We start from the raw sequence: 13,735 nt of genomic DNA on the forward strand, positions 1-13,735 counted from the left end.
GGTTCGATTCGGTTTATACGTAAATTGAAAAAAAAAATACAATGCGATTTGATGAAATATACAGTTTTTTTTTTTAGTTCAGAAAATAAATAAAAAAATAAAAATTTGAAAGTAAAATTTTTCACACAATTTTGTAACGGAGGAAGCAAACAAAATCAAATTCTCTGGTTCCAAAAAAAGAAAAAACTAAAAGAAAGAATAATAATCAAATAAAAAGGGTCTATAAGAAGGCATTATTGGCAGCTAGGAGACCACCTCCTTTGACAGAGATGGGAGTTCGAGTCGCAAAGTTTGTTGCGTGGAGGAAGACAACAATAACTGTTATATCGTCGTGAAAGTGTCGCCTGATGCCACGTTCTATCTTCTCCAAATCCGAACATCTCATCTCTCTCTTCTTTGCTGCTTCTTGCAATGCAGCTTTCACTAGCTTCCGAGCCACACCCTGCAAAATCCCAAAGAAAAATACACCACAACTTTCAACAAACAACAACAAAAGGAAAGCTACTCAAATGAAAAGTGGATTCAATTTGTGTCTTTACATTGCGTGGACAAGAATTGACAATATCAACAGCTTCCTGGTTGCTTAGATGCTCCCATAAACCATCCGAGGCAAATATAAGAAACTGATCTTCCTGGTGAATCTTATGAACTGTTATAGTCGGTTCCGCTCTCATGATAGGCTTCTCAAAACGTTCTGGAACTCTAAACTTTGGCAACAACGGTTCTTGATTAAACTCTGCTCTCTTAAGGTACGCGTCACCTATGGATCTCGAAACCTGTATAATCCCTTTCACGCGCCAAACTTTGTGTTTCAAGACCACTATATTCGGATCATCAGGATGCAACAAACGCAACTCCTCTCTCACGGATTCAATACTAGCGTTATGCTCTGAGGATAGTTGAACAGCTTTCAACTCTTTGTACGAATTCGCGATTTTTCCCAACACAACACGAGAATCTCCTGCGTTTGCAACGTACAACAAACCATTACAAACAATACCAACCAAGCAACAAGCACCCACAGAAGCAATCTGTGGCTTTTCCTTCCATTGCTCCTGCACTAAACCGAGAAACTCCTCCTCCGTTGCTACAAACCCTCTGGTGATAACATCAGGCGAGATCCCGCGCTGCTCTGATGTGTACCTCTTGATGTTATAAAAGAGCCTCTCGTTAACAAACCGAGCAGCCTCAGGACCTCCATGACCATCATAAACACCAACAAAAGTAGCCTCAGGACCAGAATCGTGCAAACTAATAGGACCAGACTCTAACTGGGAATGGTCTTCAAGAATGTTGTTAGCTTGAACGACAGCCATAGAAAACTCGCCAGCGATGTGGTTCCCTGAATCTTTGTACCAAAAGAGACCATCGAGACGGCTATTATTAGCATCATCAGCAGAAGCACCAGGACTAGAATCTTCTCCAATACCAAAAGGTCTCCAACAAGGCGATACAATTCTCCTAAATGTAGTAGATACCATAATTCACATAGTCTCTCAACTCTCTCAACCAAAAGAACCAGCAATCAAATCGTTCATCAAATCAGTGCTTATAACTATATTATTATGAGACCCAATCTTCTTCTTGTTCTTGTCAATTCCAACTCGAGAAACGCAGGATTCAGGATTCAAACACGCATTCACAAAAGCAAACAACATTAATCTGCATTAAACAAAAACAAAAAACCAAACATTTAGGAATCTCATAAAAAGGGTTATCAAAGGTCCAACATAAGAATCTAAAAATGGTTTCAACTTTGACCAAAATCTGAGAAAATTAACGAAACCCATTAAAAATATATACCTGATAGATGAAAAGAAATAGGGTTCCTATTGTAATCTCAGAAGCTTGGCGTAGAATAATAATCCATCATTCAGATTTCAGATCAATGATATGAGAGAGAGAGAGATTAGATGAGGGAAAAGATTAAGCAAAGATTCCTAATACGAAACAAAAAAAACTAAAAAAAGAGAAGCGACGATGAAAGGGTTAAAATAGAGAAGAAGAGGAAGAAGAAGACGCGTTTGAAGAAGAGAGAAGAGACGGAGACGTTGGATTTGTTTCTTTCTTCTTCTTTCTTCTTTTTTTTAGAGAGAGAAGAAAGAAGCGATACTCGCGGGGGCCATCGTGTTTTTATTTTTATTTTTTTGTTCTCTTTTACCTGTTTCGCCATTTATTTTTGACTTTTGACGGTTTGACTTTTTTTTTTTCCTTTTTGTTTAAATAAACCCCAAGTTCTATAATAATATTCTTAGGAATTATTCTCTAAAATCTGGTACCATAACCCCCCCAAAGTGTAGCAAAAATAGGATATTAGAGTAGACCTATAACTATGTCAAACTGTAACTTGTTGAGAAATATAATTTCTTTTTTTTTTGGGACTAATTATAGTGAAAAAGTAAGCATAATTTTTATAGGTTTTAAAATTAAAAATCATTTATGTTACATGCCCTGCTATTTTATTTTAATTTTATAATATTAACAATTGATGTCTCTAAAAAATCATCTTACAATTTAACAGTTTTCATTTAATAAAATAATTTATACAATTTAATTTTTAGTTAGTGAAAAAGTAAACAAATGGCTAATCATGATTTTCTTGGAATTAGATTTGAAAATTTTTCTTTTATCATATACTTCACCCCTAAGTTTATAAATCCCCTTTTTTTAAGTACAAATCTGAGACTAGAGAATCCAGCTTTGTGATGATCAAATCCCAAAGAAAAAATCATATCTATAAACCCCAAAAGAATTGACCAATCATCTAAGAAACAATGATTAAGGTGTGAAAAAAAAATTAAACAAAATTCTGAAAAAAAACTCCTGAGAATTATGAACAAGAAAAAAAGAAAGAAAAAAAAAACTTTTAAACCAAGAAATCAGGACTTGAGAGGAGGTTGAGATGCTTGCTTCCGATTGTGTCTTGTAGTATTGTCATCTCTCCTTCTTTCTCTAATACTTTCTCCTCCAATTTCTCTACCATCCCTTTCAATGTCACGTTCGCTGAGTTCAAAAGCATGTTCTTCTCACAGCATTGTCTCAACTCTCTCCATACCTGCAGGTCTCTTTCACCTGACACTTCTGGTAATAATGCGTTCATCCTCGCCATCTCTTTTGCGGCTTCCTGTAGATTGCTTTCCAGCCGGTTTATGCTTTCCTCCTTCTTCAACATCTGATGTCAAAACAATCAGTTACATATATAAATGGGACTAGTTTCTTAATATCAAGAGCCACATAAACAGACATGGGATGGGGTTATTCTTGTTTTGCAATACCTGATGCTTGAGGTCTTTCAATTCGTGGCTCGTAACTGATAGGTTGTCCGAACTGCTTTGAGCCTCACATCTCAGAATCTCATTACCTCGTACTGCTGCTGCTAGTTCTGCTTGCAGCTGTTCAATTTCTTGTTCCTTGGAGTACAGTTTCTCCAGCAACAGACTTGTGATTAGGGTCTCAGCTTTCAGTTCAGCTCGCAGGGTGTCCTACATGAGATTTAGCTAAACGTTAGCCACATATTACCGTAAAGTAAAAAAGCAGGACATAAATGAGGATTCATTAGATATATTAAGAAATGGACATCAGAAACTCACTTCAGCCATGTGGCCACCATGTGTATATATTGAGTCTCTTTCTCATTGTGTACGCATCTACTCTCTCTTTCTCCTGTTTCCTGTTACACTCCGGTGGAGTGAATCGTTTGCAACTCCTAGAGGAAACTTCGAATCCCCTTGATAATCGTCGTAAAGATTCGGCATTTTACATTGAAGAGTTAGAAATTTTTGTCCTTTCAGCTCGTAATAGGATAATGCTTATGATATAGGTAAGTCTAGCCATTGATTCATATTAAATAACACAATCCTTAAGGAGAATATGATAAGATAGAACTCAAGTCTTCTTCACATAAACTAAGTACGGAATATAGTTTTGTAGTCATAATCTTGTATCATTCTGTATATATATACATGGTGATTTTAGTATAGACAATTTCACGTAAATGCCAATGCTCTCATTTTTTACATTTGTTTCAAAACGACGAGAGCCTCTCGTTTCAGAGGCGAGAGAGAGAGAGAAAAAAAAACTTTATCTTTGAGACTGTGGTGGCGCTGTCAGGGGTAGTCATGGCAAAGGCAGAGCCACGATCTCACTCTTATTTCTTCTTATGTTCTGTGTCTGCATTTCAAACAAGAGTCTCTCTGAAACGAAGCAGAGACTCTTACAAGTTCATTAGAGCCTGTTTTGATTTCCATGGCTTTACCTTGGTGCTTAAAGTCTGCAGTTCTGATGTCTCCCACCACCGGGTTTAATCTTTATGGCAGTCTTATGAAGCCGGACAGTGGCTTCTTTGCCGCTCCGAGAAAGCTACAGAGCATCCGAAAAGGTGATCGAGAAAGATGGAGAATCCAAGCTGTTTTCAGCTTTCCCCCTGCGTTTCTGACAAGAAACAGCTCAAACAAGATCAAACAAGATCTTCTTGAAGCATGATGATCAGCTTCAGATTGATCAGGTTCTTGATTTCTCTTCTTGTGGGAACCATCATTAGGGTCTTGAGAATAATTTTGGTACACTTAAAGAGTCTAGAGATTTGTGATTAAGAAACAATTCTGAATGACTTTTGTTTGCATGGATATAGTTAGCACGTAACGTAAGGTTGAAGCAGTTAACCCAACGAAGCAGCATCTGAAGTCTGATTTAGTCGATGGGAAAAGGGAGCTCATTTATACAACCTGCTTTGATTATGGAAGAGCAAAGGTCAGAACTTGTGTTGCTGTTGTTGAAGAGAGTTAGAATTTTTTTTGTCCTTTCAGCTCGTAATAGCATAATGCTTATGATATAGGTAAGTTTAGCCCTTGATTCATATTAAATAACACAATTAATCCTTAAGGAGAATATGATAAAGATAGAACTCAAGTCTTCTTCACGTAAACTATGTACGGAATGGTTTTGTAGTCATAATCTTGTATCAATCATTATGTGATTTTAGTATATACAATTTCACATATGTTAGTACCATATATACCATATTTTGACATATGTATACATATTTGGCAAAACGGTGGTTTTAATTTAAGTAGTCCCACTATAACTTAGTGTGAAAAGGTTTTAAGTGGGTCCCCCAAGTTAAACAAATTATATATACATACTCTAAAATTAACTTGTTATTAAATCGCTAATAATTAGGACATTTGACTTGAAGGTAATTTTTAAAAATGACTGAATAGTATAATTAACTACAAAATGCATATCATATAAATTTTTGAATGAAAAAAATTAATAGTTGTAAGCACTAAATGACTCAAAATGTGACTCTTTTTTTCTTTAGTTTATTTATTCGTAAAATAAACTCATTTCTCATTAAAATGGGTGGATTTAATATATGCAAACTAGATTACAACATACTAAAGAGTAAAAAGTGAGCCAAAAAAAAAAGAAAGAATTATTGTAAAAATCGTAGAAAAGTGTAAAAAGCTAGTTTGTTGAATTTGAGGGACCCATTGAAAAACCTTTTCACACACTAGGGGCTGTGGTGGGACTACTTTAAAACGAACCAACCTTTTTGCAGAAGAAGAAGAAGAAGAAAAGAGAAAGAAAGAAAGAAAGAAAGAGAGAAGAAGATCATCGAGTTCGTATTCGCGATCTCTCCGAAGAAGAAGAAGAAGAAAGAAGAAAGATCATCGAGTTCGCATTCTCCTATTTCCTGCATTTCTCTTTTCGTATTCAAGCGCACCGGTGGAATCGCTCGCTCCCTCCGCTGCTCCGCTGCCGTAAAACGCCGCCGGCGAATCTCTTATAAAGGTTCGCGGTTCTTCTTCTTCTTCTTCTTCTTCTTCTTCTTTTACTTGTACCGGAACCATAGACGAAAGTATTTCTCTAGGCCTTTTGCTTTCGATTCCCCCACAACTTTCCCTTTTGCTTTGATTTAACCTAGGTTTAATCAACAACCATGGATTTCGATAAAGCAACTCGAGGGAAGGAGAAAAAGGAGAAAGAGGAGAACCTAATACGACCTGCGAGAAAAACTTCTGAAGAATACTTGGCGGAGAGATTGAAAGATGTGGTGGCTGGGGAGATTCGATACCCTCACACATCTTCTGTGTCCATCTCCATTCCTCAATTTATTGAAAAATATAGGTATTTAGCCAAAGGGGAGGAATGTGTTGATGCTTCTGAAACTTCACTAGCAGGTACATTCTTGGTAATGAATCGGATAAGTTTTTTTTAGAGTCTTTGTTTACGATTACACTTATTAGCCACCACTGAACAGTATAAATGTTTAGGGATTGTTTACATTCTTGTTGGAGAGCGAAAATAAAGGGGAATAAGGTTTGAATGAAGGTCGTGTCTTAGTTAGTTGTTATTGGTGACTGAGTCCAACTTAGTCCGAATTCTATGGTAATGCGTAGTTGTTCTCTTTCATAGAGTCTTTTTTTTAGGAACTTGTCGTTATGGTAGGATGCTCAAATTACAAATTGTTGTAAACGTTTGTTTTATGAAACATTGATTTCTCGATTGGATTGTAATTGGTTGTTGTGCGATTTGACTTGAGTGTTAGATTTGGTGTGACCTGTGCTTTATTCCTTTTATTATCCGTAATGAATCTGACACAAGTTCGCATGTTTACTTTTACCATTACTAGCCACTGAGAATGACTAATGATTTGACAAACCCCCAGTTCCTTAATCATTTTGTCTTTTAAAACTTTTCTAGGGCGATTAATGAGCAAACGGAGTCACTCTTCTAAGCTCTTCTTCTATGACCTACATGCTGATGGTTCCAAGGTCTAACTTATGGCTGATGCAAGGTAAATTTTTTGGTTTTTCTTTATTTAAGAGAGACAAATTTACTTTTACATCTATGCATATAATGCTTTCTTTTTTTGTCTTTTGTCTCTCAGAAACTCAACCTTAGGGGAAGCTGACTTTTCAAAGCTTCATACCAAAGCCAAAGTTGGAGACATTGTGGCGGTTAGTGGCTTTCCGACAAAAAGAAATAGGGGAGGAGAGTTGACTCTTGTCACAACATCATTCACTCTTCTCTCCCACTGCCTACACATGATACCGAGTGCTTCTTCCAAGGTTTCAAAGGTAACATTGGCTCTTATATTTATGTTTTCATATCGTGCTTATGCTCTAAATATTTTTATTAATCTTCTTTTTTCGTAGGAACTTGAACGATGGTTTCGAGGTCAACCTCTAAATCCTACTTCTTATATTCTCACAGAGCAGTATCATCATTTCTCCCCTTTCTATATTGAGCTTGATCTTCCACTTCTTATATTTTCACAGAGCAGTATCATCATTTCTCCCCTTTCTATATTGAGCTTGATCTTCCCCTGTTTATTATATTGAGCTTCCAACGTATCAAGTCTGTAGATGGAATATTGCTTGATTGATTTATTATATTGAGCTTCTGCTTTTCTTTTGTCAGGAAAGTAGGTACGGCCAAAGATATCTTGATCTTATGATCAATGAAGATGTTCACCATATGTTACTTGCCAAAAGTAACATTACAAATTACATCCGGTCATATCTGAACCAGCTGAATTTTGTGGAGGTATGCTTCTCTCTGTCTCTAGGTTGAGACACCTGTCATGAGCACTAGTGTTGGAGGAGGAGCTGCACGGCCCTTTTCGGTTCATCATGGTGATAAGAACACAAATATGTTCCTGCGTATCGCACCTTAGCTATATCTCAAGCAGCTTGTAGTAGGTCGATTTACCCGTGTGTTTGAGATAGGAAAGCAATTCAGAAATGAGGGTATTGACATGACCCACCATCCGGAGTTCACCAGCTGCGAGTTCTATATGGCTTTTGCAGACTACAACGAATTGATGAAAATGACTGAGGATTTGCTGAGTGGTTTGGTGAAGGAAATAACTGGTGGTTACAGCAAAATCAAGTTATCATGCTAATGGGTATGATAAGGAACCTATTGAAATCGACTTCACTCCTCCATTCAGAAGACTTGATATGATACCCGAGCTAGAGAAAGCAGCTCAGCTTGATATTCCGAAAGACTTGGCCAGCGAAGAAGCCAATACGTATCTGATTGATGCATGTGAAAAGCTTAAGGTCAATTGCCCTCCTCCCCAGACAACATCTCGACTTTTAGCAAAGGTAAGTACACGTATCTGATTGATGCATGTGTAATGTACACGTATCTGATTGATGCATGTGTAAAGCGTAAGGTCAAGAGAAATATGTACACGTATCTCCTTCTTTAGTTAACATTACATTTGAATATTTAAATATTTTTCTTTTGCAGCTCGTTGGAAAGTATGTGGAGGAGATGTGTGTGAATCCCACATTCATCATCCACCATCCAGTAATCATGAGTCCATTTGCTAAAAGTCATAGATCTAATGATGCTTTGACTGAAAGATTCGAGCTCTACATAGTCAAACAAGAAGTAAGTAAAAACCGAATTTTTTATTGACTTGTTTAATGAATTTTTTAATTCTTGTTTGTGAGGACAGAACTTGTTTCATGAATTTTTTATATTAATTGTTTATCTGTCCCAGCTCTGCAATGCATACACCGAGTTGAACAATCCGGTGGTTCAGCGAGAGCGATTTGCTCATCAGCAGAAGGAGAGGGATTCTGGAGATGAAGAAGCAATGGTCTTGGATGAGTCTTCTTGTGTAGCTCTTGAACACGGATTGCCTCCTACAGGTGGTTGGGGTATGGGAATTGACCGCCTCACCATGTTGTTAACCGATTCCCTCAATATCAAGGTCACTCTCTCTCTCTCTCTCTCTCTCTCTCTCTCTCTCTAACGTGTCTCTTGGGTTTTTTTGTCAAGCTCTCTCTCTAATGTCTCTCATGTTTTTTTATGAATTACAGGATGTTATTAGCTTCCCAAAGATGTAAGAGTTTGTTGGTTATGGTTTGTCGAGCTCTGCCTTGTGGCTATGTGAATATTTGAGTCGACATGACCCACCACCCGGAGTTCTATATTGGCTTATGCAGACTACAACGAATAGATGGAAATGACTGAGGATTTGTTGAGTGTTTTTTTATTATTATTTGGAACTAGTAAAGAAACTAACAAACTTGATCCCAAATGATTGGGTAACTGAAAGACTAAAAGCCAAAATCAAGTAACTAAGCCAAGGCAACGTTTGTCTTCTTAACACCCTCTCTCTCTCTAAAACTTCTCAATTAAGGTTGTGGTATATATAGTCACATACACGATTATTTTATTAATAACCCTTTTTATGTTTCAACTAGAATTCGTTTCATTTTCACCATTAGCAAAACTTGATAAAAGCACCGCATAGTGAATACATAAGTTTCCGAAATCTTTATTAAAACCAAACCAAACCATCCCATCCTAGTTTAAAAGACCAAAGACTAATAAGTAATAACATACTCGAAACTAAAAACCACATAAATAAAAGACTTGACAGGTCCACCTAAAGAGCAAGTCTACTACTAAGTGGAATGCAGCAGCTAAATTATTAAGTGGACACACATTAAGCTATTACCTTCAAACGCAGCGCAATGACTCTCTCCTCCAACTTGGTGTTAGCAAATACTTTCCGAGTCCCATCTCTAATAGTGCATTCCCCTCCACCCATCTTCATCGAATAGCCTCTTTCTGCCATCTGACCAACACTCAACACGTTTTTATCGATCCCTGGAACGAAAAGCACATTCTTGATCAACTTCCTCACTCCTTTCATCGTGTGATCTTGACATCTCCTTTCCCTTCCGCCAAGACAACCGCTCCTTTACCCTTTCCAGCACGAGCTCTGTATGTTCTGTCTATACTGGTGAAATACTTCAAAATCCGGAGTCATGTAATGGCATTGCCCTCTAACTCCTTCACCTGGATAACAGCTCTAAAAAGACTGGCAAGAAGCTCCACTACGCAGGAAACAACTTCATCAAATGCTAGAAACAGTGGAAACGAACCAGCGGGAGCTTTAAAAAGCCGCAAAAGACCATTGTCTCGAACATCCAAAGAAGGTTCTAAAGCTGCAAAATGTTCAACCAGTGTAATTTTCTTCCCAAGTTTCTTTGTGTATTTCCTAAGTATAGATACTGGGACTGAATATTACATATATTGCAGGCCTCTTCTGTCACGTCCTCCTCTCAACAACCAGCTCTCAGAAAACAAGAGGTTACTGATCCAACCATTTTCAACACATTCATCGCTGTGTGCTATTACTTACTAACTCAACCCTCTGATTAACATGGTTTCTTAAATACACACAAAAACATATCTGTAGGGAATTCAGTTTCATGCAGAATACCAAACAATGTGCAAAGACTACCGTCTGTTAGGTTAGTAGTACGTTGAAGTACCAACCTCTTAGAAAGAAAAAAAAAGTAACTATCTTATACTGCTTAGTGCAATGTCTTGAGGTGATTTATCGAAAGAGTTTGTGTTGGTTCTCTGATTTATGCTGAAATAAGATGGGATGTTTTTGTCTAATGCATTGCAGCAGTGAAAATCTTTCAACTCATAGCAGAACCAAAGCAAAGTCTGCCACTGTATCTTCTCCCTTCGTCTTCAGAAGTGATGAAAGGGCTGAAAGGAGGAAAGAGGTAGAACTATAAACGACCCCCTTTATATTTCTGTTTCTGATTAGAGGACTAATATAGAACAAGAGTTTTATAAAGCTCTCTTTTGCTGTGGCTGTATCTGTTAGTTCTTCAAGAAGCTAGAAGAAAATAACAAGATAGAGGATGCTGTAAAAGAGAAACTCTCTTGCGGCTTCAAGGCAAATCAAAACACTCACTTAGCATCTGAAGAACACAAGAAGAACCCACAAGTTGGTTGTTTTCAGGTAAAGTAAAAACCTTGTCATAAGACTCAACTTGTCATAATTTTGGGTACTGAATCTTTGATGTATGGCATTATAATCACTAGCAGGTACCACTGACAAGGATGACTTCACCAAGATTCCGAAGGAACCAAACTTCACGGACAGTTCAAACTCCTCATAAAGCTTCCTCAACGAAGATCATAAACACCAGAAAAGCAGTCGTAGAGAAGCTCAAAAGCTCCAAGATTCATCCCTCCTCCAAATCGCTGACAAAGATCAAAACTCAAGAAAACTTGTCTCCCAGTATCCTGTAGCACTAAGGTACATACATCAGAGACAAACCCAGTTAACCATTTCTTCAACAGCTGATATGAAGCACACTTGAAGATAATAGTAGAGATTCGACTATTCACGTTGAAGATTTCGAAACTTTTTTCCTTTCAGCTCGTAATCTCATCTCAAGCTTATGATATAGGTAAGTAGCGCTTGATTCAGATTGTAAAACACAAGCCTTCAAGGAGCTTTGTAGAACAGTTCTCTACTCTTCATATAACTATGTACTCAATAGTTTTGTAGGCTCAATCTTGTAACATTTGCATACATTGATATTTGAAATAAAGAAAGCAATCTACTAATCCTTATATATTAAGCACGCCCTTCCTTCTTGCTATGGACTGTGGTTTGTTGTGATGTTTCTCTAGCTGTCATCTTTTTTGCACTTCAAAGTGGTGAGAGACGTCCAGGTAGAGTAAGAAAGATGGCCTGCTTGTTCTTCTTCTTTCACTTTCTGTAACCGCACCTCATTTCACTCTGTCCCTCAGAGAAAGACCCTTGTCACCAAAACCCAATTTTAAGTTCCCACCAAATCATCAGAATCTAGCTTCTTTGGCTCCTGATTCTCCAACTCCTCTTATCTCTCTCCACTCTCTTCATGTTCTCTCAAAAGTCAAAAGCTCAATTTTCGCCAAGGTACATTTCGTTAATCTTGCATTGATAGATTTGTTTGCTACAATTGGCTAATAATTAGTTCTTGGAATTTGCTTCTTTGTTAGACCAATCCTGTTTTGGAACTAATGCTCAACTGCTATAGTATTCTGCCAATGGTTTACATATGTTTTTGAGCATTAAGATATAAACAACAGACTTTCTTGTTTATATAATTCTCTTTTATGCGATCATTGAAGTGTTGAACTCTCTTAAACTTTATCTGTATGATGTTTTGTGAACAGAAGGTTAACAAGGGACAGGCTGCACCAGACTTCACATTAAAGGATCACCGGTGAGCCTCAAAAAGTATAAAGGAAAGCATGTTGTTGTGTACTTCTACCCTGCAGATGAAACCCCTGGCTGCACCAAACAGGTCTCTTACGTCTCTTTTCGGCTACCAATGAGAGCTCTTCTACTATGAATTTGAGCTTGTTCAATATCGATATACATCGCCGTCCTTATACTGGCAGGGCAACACTTCAAGGAGAGACAAAGAGATGCAACAAGCAAACAGGTCAAACCAAGGACATGTAAATTTTAATTGGAGGTCGTCTTCAAATCATAATTTTAATCACAACAAAACAGCAAGATCTGTATTACAACGGCCACAAGTAAAACTCACTGGAGTAATATCATGTGGAAGTACTTAATCATAAGGGTCAACTGAAATGTCTGATTCTCATTCACCTTCACGTTGGGGAACTTCTATTCACAAGAATCTGATAAATATAGTCAAGTTTTATGAAGCACCTCGCAGTAAGGTTTCAGTAATAATGTATGATGTTAGTAATTTGCATTGTCAGCGATAATGCAATTAGCTAGATAGTGTTCGTTTTATATCAGGAAAGAATATGATAACATGGACAGAAGTGGTATTTCCAGTGTTCTCTGAGTGCTTGTTACCTTGAATACGAAATCCTATGACTTTACCTCTGATTCTTGGAGGTTTGTTACGTTGGTGTGACTAGCGACTGGTCCATTCACGGGTTGAAGCACGTGGCATATCTGTGAATGGAAATACTTACTGGCTTGCCTTGAGTCATATTCCAGACTCGCAAAAGGATATATCTTATTGAGTTTTGATTTCTCAACAGAGAGACTCGAAAGTGTGTCTCTTCCAGTTGATGATTTTTTCTTGTTGTTATATGGCATTATCAGTTACTAGAGAAGAGCAAAAACTTTGTCTGTTAGGTATGAGAGATAAGTATTTTCCTTACTATAATGATATACATGTATGGATAGCAACTAAGATTGAGAGTACCAGAGCCATGTCATGGAGGAAGTTCCTAGCGGTGAAACAATCTTTATACCGCCGGTTTTTTATGAGGGATGGATCGGCCAAGAATAACATATTAGTGTGTCCCCGTAAACAACAGAACTCTAACAGCTTCTTCTTACACATTGTAGGAAAGGATCATCATGATGCAGGATCTAAATGCTTACTCGTCTGTTATGTTATCTCAAATCCAACAAGGTTCTTAATTAGGCCAGGCGCAAGGAAAGCACCAATCACATGACTTGTAATATTGCGACACCAGTTTATACATTATCTATTCATATATGGTCTTCGTGATATTAAATTAATGGTACATTTTGCTACTCTCTATAATTAGTAATCTAGGTTTTGTTTTGTCAAACGAGAGCATATACATTTTGTCTTGATCATCAAAAGTTATAATCTGGTTTCGTTTATATAAACCACCAAGACCAGTGACGACCCTTAATTATGTTTGTCAACTGTGATAGTCGATGTTGAATGATCCAAAAACTTGTTGATCTATAGGGATTTGGCTTGGCTGTTCCCTATAATGTATGGTCTTTGTTGATTTATTTAAAGGAACCATTCTAAAAGATTTCAAGATACATAAGACACTTGTTGTATGTATTAGTTGGGACTTGGGGGAGTAAACAACCAAATAGGTTTGGCTTACCTGTAGGGGTCCTATACGGGTACAACGAGATTTGGTATCGGTTCTA

The 13,735-nt window shown here is 37.4% G+C and overlaps 1 protein-coding gene, 1 long non-coding RNA gene and 1 pseudogene across 3 annotated transcripts; 2 read left to right on the forward strand and 1 right to left on the reverse strand.

Annotated features, from left to right (window-relative positions):
- Positions 1–24: 24 nt before the first annotated feature.
- Positions 25–2,188, reverse strand: LOC104791787 (putative protein phosphatase 2C 48). Its single transcript, XM_010517758.3, has 3 exons — positions 1,804–2,188; positions 540–1,662; positions 25–442 (listed from the first exon to the last, which is right to left on the reverse strand). Exons 2-3 carry the CDS (start codon positions 1,479–1,481, stop codon positions 221–223), a joined length of 1,164 nt encoding a protein of 387 aa, XP_010516060.1. The 5' UTR covers positions 1,482–1,662; positions 1,804–2,188; the 3' UTR covers positions 25–220.
- A 3,377-nt stretch (positions 2,189–5,565) lies between these two features.
- On the forward strand, positions 5,566–9,130 carry LOC104791790 (lysine--tRNA ligase, cytoplasmic-like; annotated as a pseudogene). The gene is made up of 9 exons (XR_015559279.1): positions 5,566–5,793; positions 5,927–6,182; positions 6,706–6,799; positions 6,893–7,082; positions 7,161–7,219; positions 7,422–8,114; positions 8,263–8,406; positions 8,519–8,731; positions 8,841–9,130. The product of XR_015559279.1 is annotated as a lysine--tRNA ligase, cytoplasmic-like (transcript).
- A 1,068-nt stretch (positions 9,131–10,198) lies between these two features.
- Positions 10,199–10,792, forward strand: LOC104699136 (uncharacterized). The gene is made up of 3 exons (XR_015559280.1): positions 10,199–10,286; positions 10,448–10,550; positions 10,655–10,792. It is a non-coding gene; the product is annotated as an uncharacterized LOC104699136 (long non-coding RNA).
- Positions 10,793–13,735: the final 2,943 nt, after the last annotated feature.

Source organism: Camelina sativa, chromosome 6 (assembly GCF_030686135.1).
Source record: "Camelina sativa cultivar CO46 ecotype springtype chromosome 6, ASM3068613v1".
NCBI classification, from domain to species: Eukaryota; Viridiplantae; Streptophyta; class Magnoliopsida; order Brassicales; family Brassicaceae; genus Camelina; species Camelina sativa.

Bases quoted from the DNA above. Each gene is read 5' to 3' on its own strand.
- LOC104791787 (XM_010517758.3), bottom strand. From the start codon at position 1,481: ATGGTATCTACTACATTTAGGAGAATTGTATCGCCTTGTTGGAGACCT. The intron at 443-539 runs GTAAAGACACAA...GGGATTTTGCAG, and splicing joins TCAATTCTTGTCCACGCAAT to GGTGTGGCTCGGAAGCTAGT.